General features: G+C 48.1%; 1 protein-coding gene across 1 annotated transcript; it reads left to right on the forward strand.

Annotated features, from left to right (window-relative positions):
• The first annotated feature begins 193 nt into the window (after positions 1-193).
• On the forward strand, positions 194-21,829 carry NUDT3 (nudix hydrolase 3). Its single transcript, XM_082296063.1, has 5 exons — positions 194-559; positions 11,456-11,566; positions 18,868-18,912; positions 19,541-19,625; positions 20,339-21,829. Exons 1-5 carry the CDS (start codon positions 461-463, stop codon positions 20,506-20,508), a joined length of 510 nt encoding a protein of 169 aa, XP_082152189.1. The 5' UTR covers positions 194-460; the 3' UTR covers positions 20,509-21,829.
• Positions 21,830-22,614: the final 785 nt, after the last annotated feature.

Consider the following 22,614-nt stretch of genomic DNA (forward strand, 5'->3'; position numbering starts at 1 on the left):
CGCCGCCCGCCCTATTCCCGAACGCGGCCTGAGCCAATGGCGCAGAGCGCGAGAGCCGGGGCGGGGGCGTGGCGGCGCCGCCTGCGCGGGGGGAGCGATTCTGGAAGCCGTGCTGCGCCCTTTGCGTAGCGAGCGCGCCGTCAGGCCGGAGGGGCAGCGCCGCCTCCCCGCCCGGCGGCCCTACGCCGTTTGCGTAGCGAGCCCCAAGATGGCGGCGCGGTCGTCGTCGGCGGTGGCCGGAGCGCGGGCGGCAGCGGCGGCGCGGCCGGGAGCGACGGCAGGGGTGAGGCGGGCGAAGGGCGGCAGCGCGTAGCGAGACCCACAAAGCGAGACCCAGAGAGAGACTGTCGTGGGCAGGCGGTCCCCCCGCGCCTCCCTGTCCTTCGCCGCCCGGCGGGTCCCGCCCGCCCCCGCCCTCCGGGCCGCGCGTCCTCCGGCCCCGCCGCCCCCGGAGCGGAGGATGATGAAGCTCAAGTCCAACCAGACGCGCACCTACGACGGGGACGGCTACAAGAAGCGGGCGGCCTGCCTGTGCTTCCGCAGCGAGAGCGAGGAGGAGGTGAGGGCCGGGCCGGGGGCGAGGCCAGGCCCGGGACCCCCGAGCCGGCCGGGGTAGGGGGACTCGGTCCGAGCGGGGTTTTATTTTTAATAAGCGCAGTTCAGCGTCGCTGGGAGAGTTGGTGCTTCCCACTTGGTTATTCCTCTCCGCTGGAGCCGCGGAGATGCCCGGTGGGCGGCGGGACAGGCTGAGGGGAGCACGGCAGGGGGTTTGGCAGCCGAGGGGACCGACCACGCTGGCAGAACTTCAGTCCAGCGCATCACATGAGATGGGAGAGGAAACCTGACCTTGGATTTATAAAAAGAAACTGGGATAAAAGGGGACTGATGGAGTGCCAGAAGTTGCTGTCCAGAGAGCCTGGGAGGAAGTGGGAATTAAAGGTGGATTGGTTGGTTTCAGAGCGGCCGCGTTGCTAAGGGGCTGCATTGTCCGGGAAGTTACAAAGAGAAACTTCGCTGCGATGTGCGATTTTACACGAGTCTTTATTGACACCTCCTGAAGGTGGGCTCGGGGCGCTCAGAGCAGCAAGGCTGCAGGTTCCCTTCTGCTGCTGCTGCCGGAGCCGGGCGTACACACTTCACTGCATTTGCTGTGCCCGAGTGGCTGTGCTAAAGTCTTTGTTCTCCTCATTATCATATTTGTAGCTACAGGAAATCGGAAGGGAATGCAGACAGTTCACTGGAGGAAAGGCAATTAGCATACATCCAGTTATTATTTAACGTGAACGAGGCTGCACAAGCCCTTTGTAGCTGTGCTGGCGTGATGAGGAGTGTCAGCATTTCAGCAGAAATGGTCTGAAATGACAGCAGTGTTGGTGCGGCATTCAGTGTAGCTGCTCCTTCCCACGGGCTTCCAGGAAATTTATGGACTGACCATGAAGAAGAACATCATTGTTTGTGTGATGATGCTGGGGGTGCTCAGCACGGGTGGGTGAGGGCGTTGGAGTGCCTTGATGCCATTTTACACCATTAGTAGGGCAGTTTGCAGGCTCTTCTCAAGAGGTGGAGGCTTGGCCATGTGTGACTGCAGTGTGGTTGAGGGTAGAAAAGTACTTTTGACATGTGTCTGAGGCAATCAGCATGTGACTGGTTGTGAGTTTTATTTTAACACACCTCAACCTGCAGTGTTGTACAGGCTCCAGCTGATCCCTCCGGCCCGTGGGAGCTGGTGACAGAGCCCTCGTGGTGCTGGGGACACCGAGGTGTGTTAATGACAGCTGTCAGAGCCCTCACTGTGCTGGGACACCAGGCTGTGGGGCAGTGTCACAGTGCTGACCCAAGAGGTTGAAGGAGGAAAGTGAACTCGTTCCAGAGGCATGCTGGCATGGGACAGATGCTTCCAGCAGGCTCAGCTGTCAGGCTGGTATAAGGCTGAGATTTAAAACCACTTTTGTGTCAGTTGTGTCTCTGCTGTGGTCTCCACCTACAGTGGATTGAATGTAAACTCATTCAGTCTCTAGTTTCTAGGTAAGAGCTGGAGTAGAACAATCTGTTTCTGGTTTCAGGCAGGATTTGAGGGAGCTGGCTCCCTGTGCTGGTTGTGCTGGGTCATTCCCAGGGGTCTGTAAGCTCTGGGAAGGTTTTTGTGTGCAGGGCAGTGGAGGTTCTGGGTGAGCGCCGTGTTGTCCCTGTGGTCGCTGTTGGTGGCCTCGTCCCTGAGCTCCCAGTGGCAGCTGGCAGTGGCTGTGCTGCCCTGGGACACCTCAGGGAGGGAGCACTGGCTGCTGTGGAAGTGCTGCAGGCTGGGCTGGGGTGGGTTTCCTCGGGATGTGCCGTGTGTGTGCTGCTGGTGAGGAGCCACAGCAGGAGTGAGGCAGGGAAGGACAGTTCTGATCTGGGGGCCTTTGAAGGGTGTGGTACCTTCACACTTTGTGTGGTACCTGCGAGTTGCACCCCAAGCTGAATCTGCATCCTCTGTTCTCATCTGTTATGCTCCTGCTCTGGGAGCTGCCCAGGAAGAGGGCTTGTCACAAATACATCTGGGGAAGTTTTTACCCAATCCCGCAGAATTAACCCCACTGGGACAGACTCTGTGCTCAGATCCTGCACTTGGCCTTGGCCAAAAGGCATTGAAGTTAAACTTCTGTCGATGAGTGAAATCAGCTAACAGGACACCTTATAAATTTTCCTTTCTAATTATTTCTTGGGTTAATTCTGATCTGTTGGCTTTTAAGTAGACTTCAAGAGAAGTTACTCACTGCTACTTGCACTTTTTTGGTAGCAAACAAGGTGTTGCCTGTAAACGTTTAAGTACAGAGTTGTAAATGGCTGTGAAAGTTTTATTGGTTTGCTCTTGGACAATAATACTTTTTAATGTTACTGACGTATTTTATTATTGATTGCTTCTATTCAAATGGAAATTGAGATCTATTTAAAAGGTGTCTCCAAGGAGGAGAGAAAGAGCCAGAGCCAAAGTATGTACATTAAAGATCTATTAAAAGCTTAGTGTTGGAAAAAAAGAGAGAAGAAAAGAAGCATGTTTTGATAAATAAATTAAACTTTCTATATTAAAGTAGGATTTTTCCTAAGACTGGCTGTTTCTCATTACTGTGTCTTTTAAATGCTTTAGAGACAGTAGAACTTTGCTCTTGTCTTTCTTCATTTCCTGCTATGAATTCAAAAAACTCTTTTTTTTCCCTGTTTTTAACCTCTCATTAGTTCTTGAAATAAAAAAGTTTGTCAGTGAACAAGAAAAAATAAGAGAATTCTGTTTATACTTACAGAGGAGGCTACTTTCTTCTGTTTAGGTGTTTCCCCCTGACGCTTCAGTTCACTGATGTATTTTTCTTTGAAATCTTAGCGATCCCCAGAGATTGATAAAACACCATGTCCTTGGTTTGGTGTTACATTTGCAAATAAAAAGTCTTAACAGAGAAATACTTCATTCTTTTTTAGTTTTTAAGTGATTTATTTTTTCCCTGTGTTGCTGGAGGTCGCACATTGTCTCTGCATTGCATTTGGAAGCCGCTACTTTTGGGCATGAAAAAAGCTCTGGAACGTTTTTGTAAGACCAAGCATTGGCTGAAAAGATGCCTTTGTTACATATTCCTTTAAAAAGCAGCAGAGGGAGAATTCATTTCAACATGAATCTCAAATGGAGAAAATAAATACATTTTTTGGGCATTGTGGCAACCCCCCAAATTGTGTGTGGTTTCCCAACAATCCTTGGGCAACAGGGAGAGCCGGGGCAGCAACGGGATTCATTCAAAGAGTGGGAACAGACTTCAAAGGACCTTCCAGCAGCCAGACACCAGGACTTTGCTATTCCCATCTTTTCACATGGAGTGAACTCCCGGGATATTTGCAGAACTGTGGAAGGAGAATGTGGAGGGAGAGCTCCCGAGTCCTGCGCTACCTCTGGAATCAATCGGTGCGTTCATTGCTTGGGATGTCCCTGCCCCTCAGCATTGCCATTAGGGTGTTATTTTTACATAACACACATATTTTTTTGTGTGGACCAGCTGTTTTCATGAGGAAACATCCCAGAAAATGCCCCTCATGCCTCAGTGTGCCGCAGCAGATGGAGCCGTGCTCCGGGTGGCGTTCGACAGGAATGAAGAGGCACCGCTGGGCCGTGGGTCCGCGGCTGGGGCAGCGGCGGGTTTGAACATGCCCACATTGTGTCTGTGAAAGGACAAGCTGCTCGTTAACCACGGCATTTTTAAAGACTTTTTTTTGAAGAAAATGCCTCTGGAAGAATCTTTTCTGAGGCCTGAATGGAGCTGGGAGAAGAGAGGTTTCACCCAGGGGCCGGTGCCCTGGCACACGCCGAGCCCTTCGGTCACGGGGAGAGCTGGGCCGGGTGGCCCCTGGGAAAGCCATTGGAATGCAAACGAACCTTTTTTTCTTTTCCTTCTGGCCTCTCCTGGGCCGGTTTTACTCCAGCTGTGATGTAACACAGCAGAGCTGGGATTGGAACCCGCCGAGTGTGGTGGGGATCACGCGGTGCTCCTGGGCTGTCCCCTGTGCCTTGGCCCCAGTGTAAACCAATAACAGCTAAAACCACTCTGAGTGCTTCGCTGTTGGGATGTAAGCGAATCCAGCATCATATGATCATCCTGCTTCCCGTGGAATACACTCTCAGAATCCCTGTTCTGATGGCTGGGCTTGGCCGTGTGCTCCCATCTGCTGCATAAAAGGGGCTGTGGTTGAACCCAAATAAAGTTCTCCTGGTCTGCTGCTAACCTGTTACTGCATCTCCAGGGGGATAAGGAGCAGCTTGGAAGTGGATCTCTTGCCTGTGCTTCTCCTGTCTCTCTCAGCCCTGTAGATTGCGTAGAACTGTAGATTGTGCTCTCCAAGAGCAGGAGCACGATAAACCTCTGCAAGACCTGTCTTTCATCTTAAAAAGTGTTTTGCCTTCCCACAAAAGCAGCTGTCACTAAACAGTTTTACAAGCAATTCCACAGTCTCTTGTACTTTCCCAAACAACAAAAGAATGAAAATTGTTAAATTTTCACTTCATTTACTGGAAGCTCAGCAAGCTGTTGTGAAACTGAAGAATTCAGTCAGTTTTGTTCTGCTGCAACTCAGGGAAAAGTGATGAATATGGAAAGAGGGTGTGCTCCACCCTTGGTCTGTGGAGAAGGACCCAACAGTGGTGGCTGTGTCTGTTCTCTGCAGAACACTGCTGTGCAATCTCTTCCACCTCAGATCCATTTACTGCTTGGCTAGGAGCTGGTTTTCCTACCTTTTTCTCCTCACTCTGTGTCTGTGCCCCCCCCCCCCCCCCCTTTTTTTTTTAGAAAAAACCCTCACATCCAGTTGCCTGACTTGGTTCATCTCAGCACCCTTCAGACAAACTCCTGCAGTGTGGAGACGGGTACCAGCATTTGGGGGTGCACCCAGCAGGGACTGCTGCCAGGGGACTTAGTCTTTCCATGGATGGTCTCGACAGTCTGGAAAAACAGCTCTTTCCCTTCTTAGTCAAAAAATCCCAATGATGTGCTTGGAATTTTACCTTCTTTTAAAATAAGGAGAGTTCTCCTGGTTTGCTTGGATAGAGCAAAATCAACGAACTCAGTTCTACCTTACAAATAGCAAACATCCATGTGGAAATGCTGTAAATGACATCCAATGGGAAGCTGGGCCTCTGTTTCTTTAAGCACTTGTTCTTTTTCAGCCCGAGTGACTGACTGCACAGAACCAGTTAAGGATCTCTCAAATTTTGTGTATTTGTTTCAGAATTCATGTCTCTGCTACTGGATATTGCACACTGACTCTGTTCTCAGAAATTTCACATTAACCTGTGAAATTTGGAGTGATACGATTACCTGCTGGGTAGATTTTTGTCAGATGTTTCAGGGATTGCTTCTCCTCATGCTGGTGACATATATTGATGCTGTGTGTAGAATTAACTACTTATATTTGAGCAGCTTCCTAAGAGTTTGTGTGTGCTGTATTTCCTGAGTAGGGTGGTTAATCAGAAAAGCGTGCAGCTGCTGACAACCAGAGTCATTTGGACTCTGTAAAAAGCCCAAATACCCCTTCATTGCCTTTTTTTCCTCCCTTATTCAAAAAGGCACTTTACAAGCCAGCATTCCTTCTGGAAAAGGTGCGCCTGGACAAGTTGTGTAAGCACTGAGTGGTCACCAAACTGGTTTTGACAGGCAGAAATAGGTTCTGGGGTTTGGGGTCTCTCTCTGGGAGTGTCCCTTATCAGCCCTTGGCTTCTGAAAGCAGCGGCCGCTGCTGCAGGCAGTTCAGCTACTCCCAAAGCCTGGGAAGGCATGTTGCAGATAATTTTTGTGGTTATCTAAACCATAATTTCACTGGAGAGGGAGGACTTGGGATCGTGTTCCTCCCTGGTAGGAGCAGGCAGTGGCTCTGAAGTCGCAGGAGCGCTGCAGTAGCAGTAACAGGACCCGTGGAGTTCTGGAGCCAGAGCAGCAGCGCGGTACGTGGTGATTTATTATTGTTATTCTAACCAGCAGCCTAAAAACCAACAGAATCTGCTGTATTTTTTCCTCTCTGGTTATAGGACTGTAGGTGCGATCCAAGCACTTGAAATGACTTGAACTTCTTCCAGTTCACCTCTTGCTCCCATTCCAAAACTTGTGCTTTACTTCTGTCAAGTTCTGTAGCACAAATCCCTTCCCCTTTGCGCGTCCTGCCATGAATTTCCCACCTTCAGTTCCTGGGTACCACGTTGTAGGTTAAATCCCATTATCCCACGGAGCCTGGTGCAGGTGTGTGCGCAAAAATAACACTTGTCTAAGGAAACGTATCCTGTTGAGGAACAGGAATGCTGCTGGCAGGACAGGCTGTTATGGTCAGAGGAGGGATTTCTGTGGCTGTTGAGAGTGTGTGTTGTGGTCCCAGCTGCTGACCCTGCCAGGTGCAGGGCCGGCTGTAGCCCTGCTGACCACGGGCTGGACTCACTCCTGCCATGTGCGAGCTCCGGAACGTGCCTGGAATAGCAAGAGGGTGGGAGAAGCCCTCCCGTAAGCCCTGGCGTGTGCCCTGGGGCCCTCCTGCCTTTGCAGTTTGGCAAAACACGTGATTTGTTGGGGAGGCCGTGTTGCTGCCGGGGAAATGAGATTAATTTTGCACAGCTTTGGTGACAGCAGTGTCCCTCTTCTCCTCCCTGCTCCTCCAGTTCTCACCCCTTGCTGGTCACAGGGCTTAAAGGTTGTTTGGTGTGGTCAAATGAACATCTCAGTTTTGTCAGGTAGAAAAGCATTTCAGTAATGATATTTGGGGATTGGAAGAATGTTTGTTAATTTTGAGTGAAGCATCCAAGGTGTTTGTTATGCTGGACACAGCGCCAGCTCTGGGATCTGCCTGGCCATGGGGCACATGGGAGCACAGCTCAGCTCCTGAGAACACACTTGTTTTAAGCTGAAACTTTGAGACAAAGGCAGATCGTACAGCAAAAGCCTTGCAGTCAGCCATCTTCTCCTCCCAGCTCCTGCAGCCTCTGCGGCAGCGTTTCCTTGCAGGCTGTGCTCTGATAAATGATGCTGGAGTGGGAAATGAGTTGCAATGCCGGGAGGTTTGTGCTTCAGTCGCTGTGCAAACAATGTGATTTATGGCTTAATGTTGATAGAAAGCACGACAGTATTCATAGGAAGCATGTCAATATTGAGGGAAAGTCTGAAAATATTGAGAGGAAGCCTGTAAGGCAGTGCAGAGGCTGTGTCAGGAGCCAGCAGCTATGGATCGGCTCCTGGCAGCAGGAGGCTGCTGGGCCAGACCCCGGATTTAACATCTTGCCTGCTGTTCCCTGTGCTGGCTGCCAGCTTGCCGGGCCCTGGCTGGCACAGGTGGATAGCACTGGCTTTTCCTGGAGGTCTGGAAGGTTCTCAGCTCATTTTCTACTCATACTGCAGCCCAGCTTCTCACAGGGCCATGGCCCTTTTCGTCTGCTCAAATGCTGCTGTGGAGCCTCTTTCGAGGAATCCTTTTCCTTACGGTGTTGCTGCTCTGGTTTTATTTATGGGTGGTGGTTGTTGTTTAAATCCACCACAGTGTGGAAGAACCTGGGAATCCCTCTGCCTCTGTTCCACAAATGGGGAGTTAATTCTCTGCCTGATACTGGTTGCCCAGTTTTTGCTTTGCAGAGCCCCATTATTCCTGTGAAAAAAAATCCAGGAAAACCCCTCCATGTGGATACAGTAGGTTTGTGTGTAACTGGGTTGTTTTGAAGTCAGCGCTGTGTATCGGGGATGCCCAGGATTTATCCCAGGGACGAACTCTTTTCCCCTTTTCCCATGGAGCTCCTTATTCCATGTGGCTGTCTGGGCAGCCTTAGATGTCTTGGTGTGTTTCCTGTCTCCTTCAGGCGGGGTTAGTCCTGCTCAGGTTTGTTTGGGTTTGTTTGTTGTGTGCAGCTTTGAAGGTCCTTGCCATGAGGCTCTGCTTCGAGCCCCTGCTGCACACTTCAAACTTGGCTTGTTTTTCTAAACTTTCTCTTTTGTGGGGGATTGTGTGTGAGAGTTTCAGCAGGGCCACCTCCTGCCTTGCCAGACAGGCTTGTGTTGCTCACTTCCCTGCTTTGAAATGACATAATTGTCTTTGAAATCCTGGAAAACACAACTTGGCCATGTGACGTGTTACCTGCAAATGCTTTTCCAAAAAGTCTTCAAGATGTGGCTTCAAAATCCAACTCCAAAATCCCTGGCAGGCCAAGAGTCTCAGTAGCCATCTTAAACACAGTTGCCTGGCAAGGATAAAATGGAAATTTCCACCCTTCTTATGTGTTCTAGCCTGATTAAAAAAAATAAAATAAGTAAATTTTGTTGTACTTTTGATGGCTATTTAGATTAAATTAACTACTTTAAAATGTATTTAAATAAAAGTTATTTATGTAATAAAGAAGTTAATGAGCCAAAAAGCCACCTGTACCCTGGGCTGGTCTACTGGAAGGTAGCAGGGGGTGGAATGAGATGGGCTTTGAGGTCCCTTCTACCCCAAACCTTTCTGGGATTTGGATGATGACAACCTTTTCCTTGATCCCTCTGAATGCATGTATCGGGATACAGGACTGGTGTTGGAAGTGTGGTTTTTTTCCCAACACAGCAATGTCTCCCCCTTGTTTGGAACTCAGCCCCTTTGTCTTGGGAGAGCTCATTGGTAGCAATATCCTGTTTGAAGTTGTTTTAAAAGAATGACCTTGTAGGGCTTGTTTCCTGCTCTCTCTTGATGGGATTTCCTTTTTATTAAACAGGAAATAGTCTGATTACATAAAAGTGTGAGAATGACAGGTTTTTCCTTCCCAGCAAGGGTTGTTCATGTTAATTCTATTCAGAAAATGCTCGACTGCCAGAGCAGCTGAAGTTAATTTACTTTGCCTCAAACCGTTGTTTACACCCAAAAGTTCCTCCTGATGTGTTGCTGAGGCATTGTCTCAGCCCGAGCAGGTTTCCTGGAGCAGTCCGTGTCCAGGGTTCCACAGCAGATCCTTGTTCTCACGCCTGGAAGGTGGCAGGAATTCAGGGGTGTGAGGTTTGCTGTGCTGAGTTTCAAAGATCTCGTTCTGCAGCTTTTAAAAATATTTTTCCACTTTTTTTCTCCGCCTTGAGCTGGAGCTCTGAATTGCAATGGGAAGTGGCAGAGCTGGTGCTTCCTTACCTGGCAGCAAAGGTGCACTTGAAGTGGCTGTTCCTGCTCTTTCAGCTTTGTCCTTGGAATCACCAGCTGACCTGGAGTCAGGAATTTGAGTCCAAACTCTTCTGGACGATGAGTAAGGATAGAGTAGAAGTCAAGTACTGTGCTAGGAAGAGGCACAGTGGCAAACTGAGGTGGCTAGGGATGGCCTGGCAGGGACTGGCTGCTGTCCCGAGGGCTCTGAGGATGAATGAAGTTTACATTCCCTATTTAGGCATGGCTTTCTGGTGGTGCTTTACATGGACTGGATGCCTGGGGGAAAGGAATTCTGCCTTCTTCTTGGAGAGGGCCAAACACTCAGGATGTCACTGTAAAGTAGATGCTGTTCTGTCATAGCCTGGCCAGAGGACAGGACAGGCAGGGACCATCCCACTTGGAACTGTGGAACTGAGGTGGCCCTTGCAGCTTCATTTGTTTCCAGTATGAGTTTGGTCAGTTGGCAGATGAGAATTTTCAAGATAAACCAAAAACCGTGGGAAAGTCTGGAAATCTTGTACTTGTTTTTGTTTTGGAAATTTAATTTTGAGTTCTGTAGGTAGATTCCTTTTGATAATTAGTGCGAATCTTTTCATATCCTACTGGCAGCTCACTGTTTCCCCAGTAAAGCCTGGGATTTCAGTGTCTCTGCAGTGTAACTCCCAAATGTCTGACACTGTTACAGCTGGCCTGGAACCTAATTGGACTGGTATGCTGGAAAGTTTCTGGAGCAAGTCTCTTTGGCTCCAAGCTTTGTGCCAGTGAAATGATGAAGTACAACAGGATGACTCTAATGAACGAGCTTTGTATAGAGAGCTGGACAACAGTATTAGTTTTGTTTTTAGTTTCCATCTCTGCTCATGGATGTATTGCAAGTCGATTTAATAAGCACAGCGTCTCGCTGTTCTTTGGGACAGTCTGTAGCCAGTTGAGAGTGTTAGTTAGAGTTTGTCTTGCTGGGAGGTGGCAAGTCAGAACCTGAACTTGTACAGAGCAGAATTGCACTGGAATAAAATGTGTTTCACTAAAAACTGCCACAAAGCATGTGTATGGCAAATCCCTCCTGGGAGGAAGGTTGAACCGTTTTTCTCATTCACAAAAGTCTGTCCTTCTGTGCAGCCCTTTCCTAGGGGGTTTTAAGTTTAATAGGTTTAATATAGGCTTTTATTTTGCTTATACCTCATTGAACAACCTCCTCTAAACCGAAAGTAGCCCAGTGCTGGCTGCAGAGCTGAACTCCTCAGTGCCTACTGCAAAAGAAGTGATGAACAGTGGGGCTGAGAATCTGTGCTCAGACAATTGCACATAAATAGTGCAGTGGGAGTTCCTGGATGTGTATGTGTTGTTAGTGACAGAACTGCAGGGACAGGCAAGGCCAAAGGCACCAGGATAAATTAATCGAGGTACTTCTGCAAAGGGTGAAGGTGCTGAGCAGCATCTGGGCATTTCTCTTGCTGCCTGAGGTGTATGCCAAGCTGCGAGGACTCTGCAGTGAACTCACACTGTGAGTGATGCTGTGTCCAGTGCAAACAAGTGTTTTGGTGTGCAAGGGCAGCTTTTCCTACAATGCATCAGAGCAGGGAGAGGCAGTGACTGAAGTAACACGGAGCGTGGGAGTGCCTTGGTGTCAGTGCTCATGGAATTTCCATGGCTGTCTGGATGGGGCTGAGGGAAGAGCGAGTATTGGCAAGGCCTCGCCTTGGGTGGGTCATGTCTGGGGGTGTGTGAGGCACAAAGACAATCTCTGCCTTTCAGCTGGGCCCTGAAAGGGAGCGCTGGGGGTGCCCCATCAGCTGTGCTCTGCTCTCCACAGGTGCTGCTGGTGAGCAGTAGTCGCCATCCGGACCGATGGATTGTCCCCGGGGGTGGCATGGAGCCTGAGGAGGAGCCCGGCGTGGCCGCCGTGCGTGAGGTCTGTGAAGAGGTGAGTGGCTTCACCCTGCACTGTTAGCCCGGGTTCTGTGGGTTTGTTTTCATCACTCTTCCTCCTTCTCCTTGAGGTGGAGAGTGAGGTTGGGTCGCTGGTGATATCCCCATCCCACGTGGGAGAAAAATGGAGTCCTAAATAAAGAGAACATGGGAATGTAATTAAACCTCTCTGTTGGAATGAACTTGTCCTTGGCTGATACCTTTAACTGAAAATAAAGTTCAGCTTTAGTCACTTCAATGTATATGTGATGATTGCTTCGTTTTCTCTGCAAGAGAACTCAAAATTCAGCTGTGCCTTTGTGGACCTGCCTAGTACTTGGGTAGAAGGTAGAAATAAACCCTTATGAGCCACTAAAAGCACTCCAAATATAGGGACCTCAGTATGTTTTGGTTTAGAACACATGGTGAGGTTTATGTGAATAAGTGAAATTTGCCATAAGTTACCAGCAGCAATTCCTAAAGTGTGCATGGGTTGGTTGCTTGGTTTGGTTTCTTTTCCTTTTTGCATGAAGCTGTTTCAGGAAGGAGATCAAATAGCAGATCAAACACACATCAGTGGGCTGTAGGGAGAAGGCATATTTTTCTCTTAAAGCTGGAAGAACAATTTTTTTCTTCATAAGAAGTGTAAAGGCAGCAAATGGCAGTTGACTGCAGTGTATGTAAAACATGTCTTTAGAATTTGCTTCTGAATATTAACCAGCTGGGGAGATGCTTGGGTTCAGAAACGACTGCATAATTATGGATGGAATGACCAAGTAGGTTCACAGTTACATAAGGCAGGATTAAAAATGCTTTTAAGAGGGTTATAAATCTTTGTGCTCTGTGCAGAACAGGAATCAAGAGCTAATTGATGGGACTTGGGAGGAAGCTTCTCCTGTCGCTGCTTTATTGAATTGTCTGGTACATGCAGGTTTCTTCCTGAATTATTTAGAAGTACGTGCTGCTGTCTAACAAAACTCTGAATGTTTGTACTGCTGGACTAACCTAATACGGCAGATCTCGAGTTGTGTGTTTCTCTTTGGATGTTTTTATAATCTAGCAGTGTATCAGAAAGAGATTATACAGTCAAAGTTTATTTTTTTAAGTGTCTTTAGGTCCCTCTAATACTGAGAATTGTTGCTTGCAAATTTTATTTCTAGCTTGTAGCCCAGCTCCTGCTTTTCCAGTAACTCGGCAACCTTTCAACCACTTTACAAGCCAAAGTGAGTGTAACCAGAACAATAGAAATATTTTTAGCTGCAGAGTCCTGCTTTTCAGCCCAAGCATTATTAATAATGAAGTGATTTGATACAGAAGCCCAGGGTTCATTCAGGAGGTGCAGAGCTTCGCCTCTCAACCCTTAAAATAAATGTGCAGGGACGCTCCCTGCACGGGCAGCAGCGCCCTGGGAGAGCCGCGCTCTTTCCATGACAGCGCTGCCTGGAAGGGAGCCCTGGCACGGCTCCGGCAGCGCAGGAACTGGTTTGGGCTGGCTGAGATAATCCCGCTCCTCGGCTGGTGTTCCCTGCTCACGTGGAGCGGTGCCCACTGCCAGCGTAACTCAAGCCCTGGCAGCCTGGCAGGGGTGAGTTCTGCTCAGCGAGGCACCTCTGCCCAGCTGCTCCCAACAGGGAGCGGCGGCAGCTCGGAGCGCTGGGAGCACCCGTGAATCACCTGGGCACCTGCAGCCCTGGGTGGTGCAGGTGAAGGAGCTGACACAGATCTGTCTGGTGTGAGCGCCCTGCAGCTGCCAGTGGTGCTGGCAGAGCTGTAGGGGTGCAAGGCCTTCCCCAGATGGGCTGTGCTCCCGTGCTGCTGGTGATCTGCACACAGAATTATCCCCCACATCCCTGGCCTCGGGCTCCAGGAACTGTTTGCTTCGTGCAGGGGGGATGTTGTTGGAGCACAGCAGGAGTGTTGGGAAGGACAGGAGCACCCAGCTGCCCAGTTCATGCTATTGGTTTGGCAGGAAGGGTTTCAGGAGGCTGCTGGGAGCCCTTGCTCTCCCTTCCATGTGTTTTGGGGTCAGTTGGAGCTGAGGCTGATTTCTGAGTAGGTTTGATGTTTTTGCTTCTCTCCTGGGACAGCCGTGTCTGTCACTTATGGGGACACAGCTTAGCTGAGCAGTTCCAGTTTGCTGCTCAAGCTGGGAGAGGGAAAATCCAGTTTTCCCCATGTCAATGAGCAATGCTGCTCAAAGCTGTGGGAGAAATGTGTGGGGTTTCTTTCCTTGACTTTGGTATGCCTTTTCCCATTTTTAATAAGAGCCGGTTGGAAGAGCTGTAAGGACTTGTGACCCTTCCCATTGCTTGTGGCTTTGAGGATGACAATAGGCTGTCCCTTCTCAATTCATTCTCTTTTGCATGGTGTGCATTTTTTTCAAAATATTCTTCCCAAAACTAACATTTTAATTTCTGCATTCACTGTTTTAATTTTACTGTGTGTGTGTGTTTGGGTTTATCAACATTATTGCTGGAATAATTGTCATCTAAAGTTATCTAACTTTTCCCTCTTCCTGTTCCAAAAATGAAATGTTGATTCTGAGTGAAGGCTGTGATCCCTCTGTCTCGGTTCAAGTCCTTGTCCTAGTTTGAGGTAGTCCTTATCTATATGAGTCTGCACCAGCACAAGTATTAACATAGACAGGTACCAACACTTGTCATGCTTGCTGTTGTCTGCATGAAATTGGAAGTGACTGGAGTAATTGGGCATTGTTTGTGGCAGAGTGACAGTAGACACACAGCAGCTCTGGGTCGGAGCAGCCTCTTCAGAAAAAACCTTCTTATTTCTGACAGGTTGTTGAGAAGTGTTGGAGTCAGTCCTACAGAGCTGGGAGCTCCATGTGCATTCTAAAGTTCACCTTCTGGAAGGTGTGTGCCCTTTTCAAACAGGTGTTGGTGCTCATGGAGTGTGTTTTTTGCTTAGGAATAAGGGGTTTTTATAAGTGTGAGCAACTGATGAACATCATGGTGCCTTAAACTTATTATAGAGTGACTTTGAAAAAAGCCTTCACACTCATCTGTGAAACTCAGCACCAGTTCATTTTTCACTTAGAGCATTCTTCACATCCTGACCTTTAAATACTTAGTAAATGTCAAATTTTATAGCATTGCAGGAGTGTTAGTTGTGCTTTCTTCATGGGAGTCAAAAGCCAGATAAGCTGTGCTTGATCTGTGATCAAACAGGCAATTGGTGCCAATATCAAGAATAGTCCATCGTGGCAGTACTTTGATCTGGTTGCTGGAACTATTTTTTCCTCTCTTCTAAACATACCTTATAGATAATCTTTCCTGTTTCATGTATTTTGTTAGTGATTTAGAACACAGATATCGATATCTTTCAGTGCTAAAATAGAAGATTGTTTTTAAAGTACTGCAGGGCCCACAGATGAATGATAAGATGATGGCCTTGAACTCCTCCTAGTTGGTCATACCCAGTGCAAGTGGTGGCTCAAAGTCACTGTCCCTTAACCCTGGGTACTCGAACTTCACAAAAACGAGTACAGTGTCTGAAAGTTCTTCATTCTGACATGGAATGTCATTTCTATTTCACAAGTGTAGAAGCAAATAAAGGTGTCATACAGTACAGAATTAGATGAATGAGTCTGACTCTCTCTGAGATGGCAGAGTTTGCCCAGCTGGCCTGGAATCAGCATCCTTCAAACACGTCCCCAGCCCTTCTGGGTGGGATTTGCGCCTTCAGTAGTGCAGGTCTTGGAGCAAAGATTTGGGTGTTCCACCACAGTCCTCTTGCCCAGCAGTAGTCTGTAGTAGATGCAGGCTTTGAGCCTAATAGAGCAAAGTAAAATAGCTGAAATTCCAACCCACATTTTCCTTAGCTCAGATGGAAGGAAATAAAAGCTGTCCCGAGGAACAGATGGTGTTGCTGCAGGCTGCTTTTTGCATCTGACCCCAACTTATTTTCAGCTTTGAAACCTGAACCTGCTGTTCTTGGATGTCTTCAGTAATTTTTCTTTATTAAAACAAGTTGTTCCAAGAGCAGCAGAACTAGTAAAGCTTCATTTCCTCCGTGTTTTTGTTCCTTGTCCTGAGCTCCCAGCCCACCCCTCTGGGTGCGGTGGGGGTTTGAAGTGTGTGCTGGTCAGGCAGCTGGCTCTGGCAGTGTCTGTGGCTGATGTGCTCTTGCCAGAGCTGCCTTTTTCTCCTCCCCTGGACCCTGGACACTGATTTAGATCAGCAGAGCAGGGAAAAAGCTCCTTTTGCCAGCTCTGTGTGTCCTCTGTTGTACCTGAGCGTGCCTCTCCCAGGGAATCCTGTCGTATGATTGCCTTGCTTTGTTTCCACACCTGCAGTTGGAACAATTGGTGCTGGTGCTGTCCAACCCCTGTTGATGGGTTCAGTAACATCCTCCTAGGATCCTCCTAGGATTCTCCATGTACTTTGAGGATTGCAGCACGGGCTCCCTGTGCAGCACTTCCAGTGCTTAGAGGGGTACAAAATCAATTGTGCTGCCTCTGCCTCACTCACTGTTCTGGCCCAGGAAGGCACAGCATTCTCAATCCATTTACTATCGAGGAGAAAATTCCTGAGTCATCTGCTGCAAATTAAGATTTAGACCCTGCTGCAGTCCTGGGTAAGCCTGGGACTGTGCTTTAACTCTCCAAGAAAATTTTCTTGGCCTATATGAAATGGAGAGATGGGGAGCTTGCCCAGGGAGGAGCCTGGCAATTGTCTTGCTGGCTACCAAGCTTGACTTGTTAGTGATAACAGCTATAGGTTATTTTCTCATAGGTCTTGGGCAACTTCTACGTTAGAAATTTGTGTAAGACTGTGAATTCCACTTGCATGGTTGTCGGTTCCATTGTACTGAGACCAAGTCTCCTGTTGGTGTGGGAATTTATCAAAAACAGGTGTATGACAATCCTGTTGGTGTTGGGTGTCCTGTGTGTTGTCTTTAAAATCCACTGTACCTGGAAAATGGACTGAGAGAGGCATTGGCCCCCAGGAGCAGTGACTGATGTGTTTTGCAGGCTTTAGTAAGAACTTGCTTTATAAAATCAGCCCAGTGGTTTTTTGAACCGAATCATTCTTTTATGTCACCATTTACAACTGCACATGAGAAGTTTGTGCGTGAAGCAAAGCTTAGAGCTTTCTCAAGTTGTCTGATGATAATTCAACATGATTTTTCTACAGGACATGTTTGTCTTGGCATCGTTTTTTGTGCCTTTTTGGGCAAATAAGACCAAGCAGGACAGAGCAGGAGGATCCTGGTTTGCAGACAGTGTTATTTCCATCGTCTCTACCAGCACAGAAGGAAGGGCTCCCCACCTCCCTCTGCTACTTCCAACACAGTTCTAGAGCTGGGATAAACTGCCTGGGAGGTTGGTTGAGCAGAATTCATCCTTCATCTCCAGGCTGGCCAGTTGCCTGGAGATAGATTTATTTCTATTCAGACTTGAGAGTTCACTAAACCATCACAACAGCATCCCTGGCTTTTGATTCAGTGCCTACAGGTAAGGAGAGCAGAAATTCAACAGCCTTTTCCAGGAACCAGCAAAGAATTGGCTTAAGACAGTTATTTTTCAGAAATATTTGATTATGCTTCACCTTTTAATGCATTCATGTCCGTATGTTGTGAAGGTGGAAGCCTCCAGTTCCTCCCTGTGTTGCTGCTGCCTGTTGAACACGGCTTAGCTAAAAATACATCCCAGTGCTGAAGGAGTTCCTTGAGGGAAATGCATTTGAAGCATTTGCATTCCAGATGCCTTCGGAGAAGGCTGAGCCCAGGTCAGCAGGGTTGGCAGAGGAGGTGGAATCGCTCGCCCGCAAAGGTCAGGCCGGCTCTGCCCGGCCCGTCCTGCGCACATGGGCACCGACCTTCATGGAATTGCTGCTCCTTCATGGAATTGCTGCTCGCTCCAGAAATAGCCCCTGGGGTCACAGTCAGTGGGGCACCTCTGGGCTAAGCAGGATATCAGAAGTACTGGTGAGACAATAAAGCCTGAGTCCAAAAATGAAATAAAAGATTGATCTATTCACTTCCTAGAAGTGGAGCTCAGTGAGTGTTACTGAAAGGATTTATAAATTTCTATGACTGCTTGTAGTGAGGGAGCTCCAGCCCCTTTGCTCCTGGGGCAGTTCCACATCAGCTCCTGTTGGAAGCAGGAGCGAGGTGTGCTCTGGCTGGATTGTTTGGTGCCTGTTCATGCAGTAGGCTGGAACTTAACCAGGAAAATCATCTCATTAAAGAAAATTCTTCCTTTCTGACAACATGAGACTGTGCAGCAGCTGGTCAGCAGGACAGAGAGTTTGTCTTATCATTAATGTGACCCAAACATGTTTTTTTAAAAAAAGAGAAGTCTGGCATAATCAGATCTCTGTCTCTCATCTGCAAGAGGCACAATTTCCCTGGGCTGTTCATGGGATGTGTTCCAGCTGCTGGAGACGGAGCCGACTCTACCTCCCAGTTGTGGCTGGGTCGTGTGCCAGGCTGCGTGGGTTGGTTCAGACCTGTTAAATCATGGAGCAAGATCTCATCTTGTCTGTAGCACTTGAGTTCCAACCATTTACAGTCATAAAAAGGAGGGAATATAAAGCGAGGGCAGAAGAGTGGGCTCGGATTTTGCACGGAGAGCTGAGGAGGGCGGGGAATGAGCCAGCAGAGAGGTACCAAAAGGGACACCAAATGTGATGGAGTGGTACATCCTCAGTAGTACTCAAATAGACGAAACTGTTGCTTAGATCTCTTGATTTGTGTCTCTGCTTGATTCAAGAGCTTTATTTCAGCGTGGATCTGCCCTTTGTGTTATGTCCAAACCCCTCTTGTGCCTGCTGCCGGGGCCACATCACAGCATTTGGTGCTTTTATTGGCTTGTTTCAAGTGTGTGCAGGACACCCCTGAAATACCTGGGAGCTGTCACGTTGCCCTTGGAGTGTAAGTGGATGTTTTACACATACTTTATTTCCTTAAACTCTTGACTTTGAAGAGGTAAAACTGCTAAACCCCAAAGCCAATGTTCCCCGTGCTCAGGCTGTAATAACCTGCAGAGGAGATTGTGGTCACGAGGAGTGTATTGTTATGCAAGGAGTAACTCCTCAAATATTTCTTCTTCCTCCAGATTGAATTCAAAATTGTTTGAATGTAGGGAAACAAGAAAAAAAAAATCCTGGGAATGCTTGGATGTTGAGTGCTTGGGATAAATTTCTGCTGCTTGTCTTGTGACTGTGTTGGTTTAAGATTAGCAGAATTTTCGAGTGTTCGCTTCCTGTCCTAAAGGAGCCGGTCCTGCTCAACAAGTAGGAAACACATACTGAGCTGTTGTTAAAGCATGTTTCTTTTCTCTTTTAACTTCCCTAGGCTGGAGTGAAAGGGACGTTAGGAAGATTAGTGGGAATTTTTGAGGTAAGTTTCAGACGTGGGTGCTGTGAAATTTTGTTGCAAAAAATCGTCTTGGAGTAACAATGGCTCTACAGGGTTGTGGGGTGAGTGGGTGCTGGTTTGGTGCAAACTTCAAAGTCCCTGGTAAATAAAAACACACCTGCTCAGCAGTTCTGGTGTTTGCAGTGGGCACTTCAGTGAAGTCACTGGTGATAACTGGTGTGACTGAATATTCTCGGGGCTGCCAAAAGCTGGGGAGTGGGGTCCCCCTTCATTTTTAGCACTCACAGCCGCGCCTGGCAGTCAGCAGGTACCGGACACGGCTCTTCTTGCTGTTGTTCTGTCACTGACTCTTTCAAACTCATGTGAAATAGGTAAAAATCTTCCCAGCTGAAGAACTAATTTGTAAGCGCATCAGTCCACAAAGCACTGCTCCACAGATCAGGAACTACACTTCTGGGTGTCCCTATTAACACTTTCAGACCATCTCACATTTAAAACACAACAGTTTTTAGCAGCTACGAACAAGCTTTGATGTGGGAGGAGCTGCACCCAAGGTGGGCAGTTTGCAATTGCCCAGTGCCCCCCTGCCTGAAAAGGTTTGTTGTTGCTGTGGGAGCTTGGTTGTTACTGTGTCCCCTTTGCCTTCCAGAACCGGGACAGGAAGCACAGGACCTATGTTTACGTACTCATCGTCACCGAAGTGTTGGAGGACTGGGAGGACTCGGTCAATATTGGTAAGCTTGGTGCTTGCTGCATTAACTGATGGAAACAAACCACAAGTCAGCTCAGCATCCCTCTGGGACCTGGAATCTGTGTGAGTGTCATTGGGAAAAGTGGCAGAGGTGTGTCCTTTGGTTGCTTGGGAAAATAATTTGTGGTGAAATTGATGCTTTTGTTACCTCTGTGGCCCAGGAGAAGCCAAGTAAGTGTCCAGCTGCCTCTGCAGCAATTCTGTGTTTAATTCTTCCACTGGAAGGTACCAAGCAAAGAGCATGAAGAACTGTCCTGTCTGAGACTAGAGGAAATACATGTGGGTTAATCATTCCCTGTTATCTTTGAAATCTTTGCATTTGAATTGGATTCCCAAATGGAAATGAACCTGTTGTTGCCACAAGGTTTGTGACTGCACTGCAGCAAATGGAACATGACTCTCCTCAGGGTCTTTATGGGAAGAGTAAGAACTGAGAGCTGTCCACAGGAAACTGAAGTCTGCTTGCAAACTGATGGAAATTGGCTGGTGCTTGGTGTGTGTGTTGTGAGTTGCCTTAAAATGAGCATCTGGCTTGAATAGAAATAGCAGAAATAGCAAAATAATGTTTTTTTTAATTAAGAAATGCAAGATGGGATGTGCTGCCCTAAACAAACACCTGTCCCTGGGGATGGGGAGGCCCTTGAGATCAGAGAACATTGTTAGGTTGCATCTACTGATTTCTCTCTTTGTCCCCAGGAAGGAAAAGGGAATGGTTTAAGATAGAAGATGCCATAAAAGTTCTGCAGTATCATAAACCAGTGCAGGCCTCGTATTTTGAAACCTTGAGGCAAGGCTGTCTGGCCAACAACGGCACCCCGGTCATGACCACGCCGTACTCCGAGAGCTCCGTGTCTGACATCAGATGACTGACGACGTCCCTGCGAGGGCAATTCCCAAAAGCAGACTGAGACCTGGATTTCCCTTCCCTCCCCGTTTCCATGCCTCCTCCCTCACACCAGGCATGGGCAGCCGCCTGGGGCAGAGCAAGTGTTCAGAGTGCTGCGATTTAGTGCAAGGTGGGATTTTTTTTTTTTCTTTGTTGGCTTTTTTTGCTTTTTTATTTTTGGATCTGTATTTTGTAAAATACATTTTGTGCATGAAGTGCCCCTTTCCTGGTACTCCGCTGCCAGCCCTGCCTCTGCCTCATGCTCTGAAGTGTCCCAAGTGTCCCCTTCGTGTCACCCCAGCCAGAGCCACTTTTTTTTTTTTTTTTTTTTTTAATAGAAGACTTCCAATGTGAGATCAGCTCTTCAAGTCTTAGTCTGTACTGTAAGGTGCTGCTCATACCCGTGTGGGGATCACTTGCAGCACATCTGTATAAATTTTTTTTTAGATGGAGGATCTAACATTTTAATTTTGTGGGAATTTTTTTTTTTTAATCCTGGTCTGCTTCTGCAAAGAAGGGTTCATAATTAATCTGTTTGCCTTTTGTTCTGTTTTTTAAAAACACACATTCTGTGACAGTGCTAGTGGCTGGGCCAGTTTACTCCCCATCCAGTATCTCCCGATTTAGTGCAGTGACACTTGAAGTTGAGGGCAGAGTTCGAATCACCTGCAGACCTCCCTGCAGACATCCCTACGGCTTCTCCGACAGCTTCCCAATGTTTCTGCGTTTCCATCCGAGTGAAACCACAAGAAGCTGGTCTGGAACCGTTGGCCAAAACCAAACAGCCTCAGCAGCACTGCGACAGCACCCGGATCGCGTCGGCTGCGGTGGGAATCGGGCTGCAGAGGGGTCAGACGGACAAACTGGAGTGTGGCTCACCAGTGCTGTCCCCTGCTCCCGCTGCGTCCTGCTCGTGTCTCTCTTGTCCACATGCCTTACGCCGTGCTCAACTGGAGACTTGGGATTTGTGCTGAAGCGTCGGCTCGTGCTCACCGAGTGTTGCTGCCGCGCTCGGAGAACCACGCGCGTATCCCTGAAGAGAAGTCCTGGGGGGAAAATTCAGGTGTTCGGTCTCTTGTCCTGTGGTTCTGCAGCACTTAGGGTCGCACTGTGCAGCGTGCTCGGAGTGTGCCCTCCGTGCCAGGTACAGCTGCCTCCGGCAGCATTCCAGGGGAGCAGCACAGGAGAGCTCCCCGATGCGTTGGCACACTTCACACGGGGGTTTGTTGTTTTCTTGCTGTACGTTTCATGCTGTCTTGATTTGCCAACAGTGTTGTCTAGTTGGGAAATAAAATGGGAAAGGTTGGGGTTGGGGGGTGGGTTGGGGCAGGTACAAGTTTTGGGAGGGGCATTAATTAATCCCTGGCTTGGGACAAGAAGTGGTTGCTGAGTTCAGTAACTTCTCCTTTGTCAGAGCAGAGCCAAGATGTGAAATTAAATCTGCAGTACTTTTTTTTCCTTTTTTTTTTTCCTGCTCTTTATTTAACAAAAAATATTCTAATAAACACTCACTGTTCTGGAGCTTTCTCTGAGAAGCGCTTACAATATGAAAATCTGATAGAAATATCCATGGAGCCTGGGACAAGGGGGAATGGTATCCTTGCTGTTTTGGCAAGAAGCTGTTCATTTTAAGATCCTCTTCTGTTCCTTTCCTTGTTCTCCCTGCTTTCATCGGTGTGGAGTAGCAAGGCCAAAAGCAGTGCCAGTGATCGCTGACATGGAAAACCACGCGTAAGGAACAGCCCATTATTCAAGGAGTAGCTCAAACCCAAGCATCTGGAATTGAGCCTAAATTACACCAGTTCAGCTCACTTCAACTTAGAGACGAATGTACAATCCTTTCTCACTATGTGCTGGTCAGCCTGAACCAAACTCTCAAAAGGGCTTGAATATTCTGTCTGGAAGTGTCCAAGAAATTCCCAGAGTCGCTGTCCCCGCACCCTGCGAGGCACCTGACACAGCCGTCTACTGCCTTTGACGAGTCTTGGTCTCTACTGTACAGATTAGTATGTTGGAAATGCTTTGCAACAAAACAGCTGGTACTCCTGAAAGAGTAACTGCAGTTTTAATATCAGCAGCATGCACA

This window comes from Coloeus monedula (assembly GCF_965178545.1).
Source record: "Coloeus monedula genome assembly, chromosome: 23".
In the NCBI taxonomy this organism is placed as follows: domain Eukaryota; kingdom Metazoa; phylum Chordata; class Aves; order Passeriformes; family Corvidae; genus Coloeus; species Coloeus monedula.